Below are 8,148 nucleotides of genomic sequence, written 5' to 3' on the forward strand. Positions count from 1 at the left end.
TTTTGATTTATTTATTTATTTATACAAGCACTGGGCACAGTCAGAAGCACGGGAGGGTGAGAGAATTCACCAGAGCCAGAGCGGGGAGCAGAGCAGGCAGAAGGACCGAAGTACACTGCTGAGGGGAGCAGCGGGCGGCAGGAGAGGTCTGCGCGCTATGTGGGACCCTCGCCGGCAGCCGGGGATCGAACCGGTGTTGCAGAGGCTGCAGGCAGCTTCGCAGCCCAGCACTCAACCGCTGCGCCACCAGGGGAGGCCCAAGACAATATCTTTATTGATAATGAAAGAAAGAGACATTAAATCCCCCCCCCCACTTTTTCTTTCCGGTTAAGGGAGTAAAAAAATGGAAGACCTGGGGCCCAGGGTCGGGGTGTGGGCCGCGCTCCCCACAGCACTGGCGGGAAGGTGGACAGAGCAGCCGCTTCCAGGGCTCTTTGGCAGTCGCCGGCACCATTTTATTTGCTTTCTTCTGATGCAATAATTTCCCTCCGAGGAGTCCACTCTACAGAGATGATACCAAAGTGTTCAGGTAGGTGCACAAGCACACTCCTTGGAGCATTCTCTAGCAGTGACACCTAGGAAGCAAGTGAAATGTCCATCCGTCAGGAACTAATTAAGGAGATGATGCTCAGTTGGTCATTAAAAAGAAAGAGTCAGGGCCTCCCGGTGGCACAAGAGGTTAAGTCTAGGTGCTGCTATGGAGTGGTCCCCAGCCACTGCGGCTGGGTGTTCAATCCCCCACCAGGGAGCGATCCAACATGGCACAGCAGACCTCTCCTGTTTCACCTGCTGCTGCCCTCAACAGTGTATTTCAGTCGATCTGCCTGTTCAGCTCCCCACTCTGTCTCTGGTGAATCCTCTCATCCCTGGCACCTCTGGCCAGCACCCCAACTCTTGTATGCATAAATAAATAAAACTTTAAAATGAAAGAAAGAAAGTTGTTAATAGAGTGAAAAAAAAGAAAGAACTTGTCTGTGCATGGAGGGGGGAAGGTTTCCAGAATATACCAACTTAAAAAAAATCCAGCCATTTAAAATAGCATAATCTTATGTAAAAAAGAGATGTCTAGTGTATGTATGTATATAACATGTGTAATATAACATACACATTTGTATGGAAAGACTGGGGGGGAGATTGACTTTTCACTTTATACTTTCTCAGTTATTTGAAGTTATTTTGCTTCAAGCATCTATTATTTTTGATTAAAAACAATGTGTTTTAAAAGCAAAGAAGCAATGACTGACATACTCTCTGTAGGGTTAGGGTAGGCTGGGATGCCCAGTGGGAGGGTCCTGCTGTCTGTTTGTGCCCATTTCAAAGCAAGGCCAGCGGCCGAGCTGCCCACAAGGAAGAGTAAAGGACAGTAGCCCTGAAGACCCCCTCTAGTGGGCTGTGTGAGACTCCCTGCCTGTCCCAGCCACACCACTGCTCCCCAGAGGGTAGCTGGACTGATGTCCACCCCCACCCATTCTAGGGTAAGGAAAAATGTCAGGCTTTTCTGCCCTCCTGCCATCAGGATAGATGACGGAACCCTGCGGTCCTGAATGCATGCCTGATGGCGGGCACCTGGAATAGGGTGTGGGCATAGGTAGATGGGATTCACCTGGGCTGAGACTGGGCTTTTAAGGGCGGCGTCACAGGGACGCCAGCAGAAGCCGAGAAGAAGCCAAGAACGAACGGAAGTCGAGAGAGAAGCAAGAGAAACAGAAGCCGAGAGAAGGCCGGAGAGCCTAGAGTGAACACGTGCTGGGGGCTGGGAGGCCTGCCAGCGTCCCGGCCCCCCAGCGCTCCTGCCTGCCATGTACCTGGTAATCCCAATAAAAACCTGCAAAAGCCACTGAGGCCTCCAGGACTCTTTCCTCCTTTACCCGGTCTGCGGGATCATCAGAAAACCTGCTCCGTGGCCATTCCTGCCCCTACGCCCATCCTACAAACAAGAACCAGCTCTTCCCAAGGGCCCCGTCTGGGCTTACCTCGCGTCTGTCCATCTGTTGTTCTGGCTGTGTGTTGTTGAGGAGGCTGCTTAACCTCTCTGAGCCTCAGTTGCCTAGAATGAGGCCACAGAATTAGAGTAAGGCCAAGAACTACACCCACCTTCAGGTGTTTGTGATGACTGAGGAGGACAAGCACATCATGGGCCCCACAGGGCTGTGGGTGAGCTTCAGGGAAGCCCTGGACTGCCCTCCTCCACCCTGGCTCCAGCCTCTGCCTCCCAGAGTCTAGGAATGTAGTTCTCCTCACTCAGAGCTTGGAGCAAGCCGATGGTACCAGTTCTGGATGAGCTGGGGCCAGGCCTCAGAGCTCCAGCTCCAACCTGACTCCAGCTCTGGACCAGCTTTCAATTCAGCTCCCGTCTCAGGACTAGGGAGCAGCCACTCCCTGAAGCCCTTCCTGATCCCCACTTGGAGTCATACAGGGGGTAGAGGTGGGGCCCATGAGGAAGCAGGTCTGTCCTCAGAACCAGTCGAGGGGGAAAGACTCCTCTCCAGCCCTTGTCTGGGGCCCTGTAGGAGAAGGCCCCAAGGCTTTTTATTTCCTCTGTCTGCCAGGGTGCACTTTGGCCCCAGGCCTTCACCTGGGTGCCTTCCCCTGGTTGAGCCACACTCACCCCTTTCATCACCACCAGCTCTCCTGGCTTCCCAGCCCCGAGCTGCCGGCTCCTGCGTGTTTGCGTGTTCGCATTGCATGCCCCAGGCTGGCCAGATCTCAAGCACCCGAGTGTGTGCAGGTCTCCCCTCTCCAGCGCAGCCGTGTGGGGAGGTCATGGCTGTTCACTCCCGACTCACCCCAGCCACGCCACACTGTGGTGTTGACAAGATGCTCCCAGAAGCCCACCTGAGTCCTTGCACTCAGCTCTCAGGCTGGGGTTGCCCGTCCCGATGTACAGGAGACGTGGAGCCTGCAGAAGCCCAAGGCCCTCCTCTGCACCCCGCAGCCACAAAGTGGCAGAAGCAACCCAGGGGCTCTGCAGTTCATCCTCAAGCTCAAGTCCTTGGCCAGCCACTCCCACCCCACTCCAGGGATGGGGAGCCCAGGATAGGGATAGACCCACCCGCCACTTAGTGGCTGTGACTGAGAGGAACAATTCACTGTCTGAGCCCCAGTTTCCTGACCTCTGGAATGGGGATCAAACCACCCAGGGGTGCTATTTACCAGGTTGGTTGGCAATTAAAGGAGAGGCTAGGTGAGAGAGAGCACCCGCTGCGTTCTGTTAGCGCCTATCCTGCCTATACATAGTAGGCACTTACCAAGGTCTGACAGTGATCCTGACCCAGCACTTGCACCAGCCAGCGGGTGGTGACAGAGGGAGTTAGGCGAGGGTGGATTAAAGAATGCAAAAGGATTACTTAGTAATCAGCTGAACTATCTAGGCTGCCTGGGAAAAGACTAGGATCCAACCGTACATTTATTTTATTCAACAAATGACTATTGAAAACTTAGCTGGCGTGATGCTGGCGGCTCTCAGTTATGAGGAAGCTACCACACACCAGACACTTCATATCGTCTTATCTCATCAACCCTACGAGGTTGATATTTCTTAAAAAGAATTTTTTTCTCTCTCTAATAAGGATGGCGCTAGTCTGCTCTGGGGTCAGGGAGAAGCAAACAAAGCTCCCAGCCAGAGATTTAAGGAGGCGCTCGCTGTGATGCCCAAGTCCCCACCCTAGTACTTGCAGTGGACCCTGTCATGTGCCACCCAGAGCCCCTTCCATGAAATTGCTGCCCTGGCAGCTGGGAGTGCTGCTGGCAGACAGCCTTCCTGGCAGCAATTCCAAGGATTGCTCAGCACAAGGAGCTGCCTCACCCACAGTCATGCCACTTTCCTGGCGGCCCAGCGTCCCATGACTGACAGGCCAGGAGGAAAATGGCCCAACTCAGGAGGACTGTGAAGGGCCCTTCTAGCTTCAGAGCTCCCCTGGGGTGGGCCAAGGCCCTCGCTGGCTCTGCCTTGCAGCTTCCTCTGATCACATCTGCTCCAGCCCCTCCCTTCCGCAGCGCTGGTCCTTAGGGGGCTCCCCGACAAACCTCTTGCAAGCTGACTACTGTCTCAGCGTCTGCTTCCAGGGACCCCCCCCCCCCCGCTTGCAACAGGATTAGTTGGAGTCACCCCTTCCTAGCTGGTTAACACAGTCTTTCTAGAGGCTAATTATTATAACGGTATCCCCGACACACCAGGGCTCAGGGATGGTAAATTACACTATTCTAACCCCCTTATGTGAATGAACTTATTCATAGCAACTCTATGAAGGGAGATACTACGATGTGCACCTCCATTTTACAGATGAGTTCGAGAGAAGTCACATTTTTCTTGGGAAAAAAACTACTTGGTGATGAAGTCCAGTCACCCAAAAGATGATTCAAAATAAAGGATGTCAGCTGAGGAAACTTCCACATGAAAAGAGGGGAAAAAAAGGAACAATGTCTTGTCTGTGTCACAGTTCAGTTCCCCACCCTGAGGGAGTCTGCCTCCCAGCCCGGGGCCAGGAATAAGAGGGAAATCCATAGGACTGAGGAGCAACTGGTTGCTTGAGGAGGTAGCCCCAGGGAGGAGGAGAGCGGGACCCATGGGGTGCACGGGGAGCTGTGTGATCACCCTGGGGGACAGGGATCCAGAAGGTAAGGTGACTTGTTCCAGGTCAGGCAGCTGGTAACAGCAGCTTCTGGAACTGACCCCTGATGCTGTCAGATGGTGAGCTTCCTCTTCAGCTGGGAGGGCCAGAGTCCTCCCAGGAGTATCAGGGACTTGGGGACCTAGATGGTGTGCACGGCCTTACCTTCACCTCTGTCTACTTGCCTGCTGCCCAGCTTGTCAGCAGCCCCTCTGGGAGGGGGGGAATAGTTCCACAGCTGGACCCCCTCTCTACCTGTCTTAACTCTAGAAAGAGGTGGGTGTTGGGTATTTGTCATAAGTGTAAGCCCTTCCATACGGAGAGCACTTTAAAGCTTACCAGCTGCTTATCAACCCATCCTTGAGTAAGCACTTCACTTATTGTAAGACCTAAGGCTTTGTAAAATAGCAGGGCAGGAATATTAGCCCCATTTTATTGGTGGAGAAACTGAGTCCCAGAAAGAAGGACATGAGGGCAGTGCCCAACCTACAGGCCATCTAGCCCCTTGGTTTCTATCTCTAGGGTCCTGGGTAAAACCAGGGCAGACACTGGCCTTTCCGAGCCCAGAAGCCTCTGCCCTTCCTCAGCCATCCTGTCCCAGACGGCCCTGTGACCTTAAGAGGGACCTCCATTCATTAGCCCGGCATCTCAGCTCCCGCTCCATGCCTGTGCGAGAACTCACATGCGAAAGAGTCACACAACCAACAGCTTTGCATGGGAGTGAAGTACAACCTCTGGAGACAGAGCTCAGGCCCAGGGGCTGCCGAGAGTGTGGTCACGTGGCTGGCAACAGCGGGTCTATGGGCTGCAGGTTTGACCCTCTCCACAGACTCTGGAATTCATTCTCTCTTCACTCCGCTGCCCTGCCTAGCCTAAGCCTCAGCATCTTTGATGCAGCCTCCTCCCTTTCAGACTTTCTCCGCTGTCTCCAAAGCACCCAAGGAGCTTTCCAGAGAGGGTCAATAAATAGCAGGGGGTGATCAGGTGATTATGCTGGTTGGTGGTCAGCCCGAGGCAAATCCCACGAGGTCTGGGCAGCTCCACATCAATTCCCTGCAGAGTGGGGGCTGTGCCCACCCCACAGTCAAGGTACAGCTGTTAGAACTTTGTTGTTCTTTCTAGAAACTCCTCGCCTTCCCTGGACATCCCCTATAGTGGCATGTCTTTATGTCACTTTGGATGGGCTCTTCTCTTGCATGCCACCTTCTCCAACTGCTAAAGATGTACTCGTCATTCAAGGTTCTATCCAACACACAAAACACCCCCCCCTCCCTGAAGCCTGAACTGACCCCATCCCTACCAGCTGAAATGCCTCCTCCTCTGGCTTTGCTCTTGGGTTGCTTCTTGTTTCTGAGTCCTTTCCACACTCTTCCTTATACCAAGATAAGTTGATTTCCAGGTCTGCTTCCTCCCCACTTTCACCTGGACTGTGGCCCCATGATGGCATGTACCAGGTTGGCACAGGGCCCGGAACACTGCTAGCACAGTTTGTAGAAGAACCACCCCATCATTGATTGCAGACTGCCCAGGTGTCTGGCACTGTGCTAGACTCGCAGGCAGCTGATCTTCACAGCCACCTCCTGCTGGGACCAGTTCTCCCTGAAGAAACAGCCCCAAGAATCTGAATGGGTGGTGATGTGGACAAGGGTGAGACCACAGGGCTCAAAGCCAGGGCTATCTGAATCTAGGTACCACCCAGCTCCCTCTGACCTCTGTGCTACCTGAGCAAACAGATGGGGGCAGCACCACCAAACTCTCCCACCTCCCAGCAGCTGTGACTTCCCAGGCTGGTGCCCTTGGGTTACCCTGCCGCTGGGTGGCGGCAGCCTCTGCTTTCCCTGTCGTGACATAACAATTGCACAATTCATATTTTCAAAAGAAACTGTCAGTTTCCTTTCCTGGCCACAGCCAGGGGCTGCGGTCTCCACCCTATCCAGGTCCCCAACAGCCTCCGGACTCTAGAAGCCAAATAAAGTTGAAGGTTGGAGTGATAAGGAAATGAAAATGAAAACACGAGACTGTAAAGTGACCCAGTTTTATTTTGGTTTTGGAGGCCAGCTGGGACATTGCTCCACTCTGCAGAGCTGAGGCTGTGCAGACTGTGCTCTCCCAGGCGAGGCCCAGCGGCTCTGGGCTCACCCGGCCTTGGCGGGGGCGGACAGCTCCAAGGACCCAGTGACCGCAGCTGGTTGCACAAGAAGAGAGAGGGAACCAGGCAGCGGCCTGGAATGGCTCAGATTGGGGGGAACGGAGCGGGGGAGCGTTCGAGAGGAGAGGACACAGAATCCAAGAACGAGGAATCCCAAGAGGTTCCAGTGCTCACTTTGCCGCTGGGGCTCCCCGACTGACCGAATGGTGCAGCCAAAGTGTCATCCTGCAGGAGGCAGGGCCTGCAGCCGGGCCAGGGGTCCCAGCCCGGCGTGGGCTCCGTGCACGAACCGCCTCCACCCTCACGGAGGGCGCGTGCCGGGCGGGCGCTGGATGCGGAGTCCCGGGGGCCGTCAGCCCTTCTCCTCGCGCGCGCGGGGCGGGCGCCGGGCAGCGGTCAGCAGCTCACGGAGCCGGCGGGCGGCGCCGACCCCAAGTCCGAGAAACAGTCGAACTCGCTCTGGCCCAGGAAGAGCTCGGGCAGCTCGCGCACGCGGTGCAGCCCCAGCTCGAGCTCCAGCGACGTCAGCGCCTCCTCGTCGATGAGCTCCGCGTCCATGCAGCCCAGGGCGTGCGCGGGCGCCGGCGGCAGCGGGGCAGGCGTGCCAGGCGCCGGCTGCAGGCCCAGGGGACCTCCTGGCGCGCTGGGGGGCGCCGCGCGACCCGGGTACAGCGCAGCCAGGGGCTGCAGGTGCGCGCTCCCGGCGGCCGGCGGTGGCACGGCGGGGAAGGGCTGGAAGGCGGGCGGCGGCCCGAAGGCCCCATACGCCAGGGCCCCGGGCGGGGGCGGCGGCGGGCCCAGCGGAGGCCCCCGCGGGCGCAACCCGCTGTCCAGGTCCGGGCCCGCGTAGGGCTGCAGCGTCCGGAGCGCGTGAGGGCCGTGCGCGGGCGCGGCGGGCGGCGGCCTCTGCACCAGGCGGTAGCTCTCGGCGAGCATCAGGTGGTCGGCCATGGCCGCGGGGCGGCAGCCTGCGGCGGCTGGGCGCGCACGGTCAGCCCCGGCGTCCCGGTCCGGGTCGGCCGTGCCTCGGCGGCCAGGGATCCCGGCCGCGTGCGCTTCCCGCAGCTCTGCCGGGCGAAGGGAAACCGAATCCGACCCTAGCGCCTGCCCAGCCCGGGACACGCCGAGCCGAGAGCGCCAGCGCGCCGCGTGGCTGCAGCTCCCGGCGGCGGGGACTCGGCGCACCCCCAGACGGCACCGGAGGACTTCAAGGCGCCGCGCCCCCGGCCTCCCAGGCGTCTTAAACCCGGGGGCAGGGCCTCCCCGCCTTCGGGCGCTCATTGGCCGGCTAGGGCGCTCCGGGGCGGGCTGCACCGCGCCTCTAGAAATCTCTACCCTGCCCCCGCCCGAGCGCCGCCTTTTGGACCCCAAGTCTGGCCGAGCAGCGCT

The 8,148-nt window shown here is 57.5% G+C and overlaps 1 protein-coding gene across 1 annotated transcript; it reads right to left on the reverse strand.

Annotated features, from left to right (window-relative positions):
* Window positions 1–7,155: 7,155 nt before the first annotated feature.
* Window positions 7,156–7,919, reverse strand: CITED4 (Cbp/p300 interacting transactivator with Glu/Asp rich carboxy-terminal domain 4; the record flags this gene model as incomplete). Its single annotated transcript, XM_084243904.1, has 1 exon — window positions 7,156–7,919. The coding sequence occupies exon 1, from the start codon at window positions 7,708–7,710 to the stop codon at window positions 7,156–7,158; it is 555 nt and encodes a 184-aa protein (XP_084100030.1). The 5' UTR covers window positions 7,711–7,919.
* Window positions 7,920–8,148: the final 229 nt, after the last annotated feature.

Source organism: Talpa europaea, assembly GCF_964194135.1.
Source record: "Talpa europaea genome assembly, chromosome: 9".
Taxonomy (NCBI): Eukaryota; Metazoa; Chordata; class Mammalia; order Eulipotyphla; family Talpidae; genus Talpa; species Talpa europaea.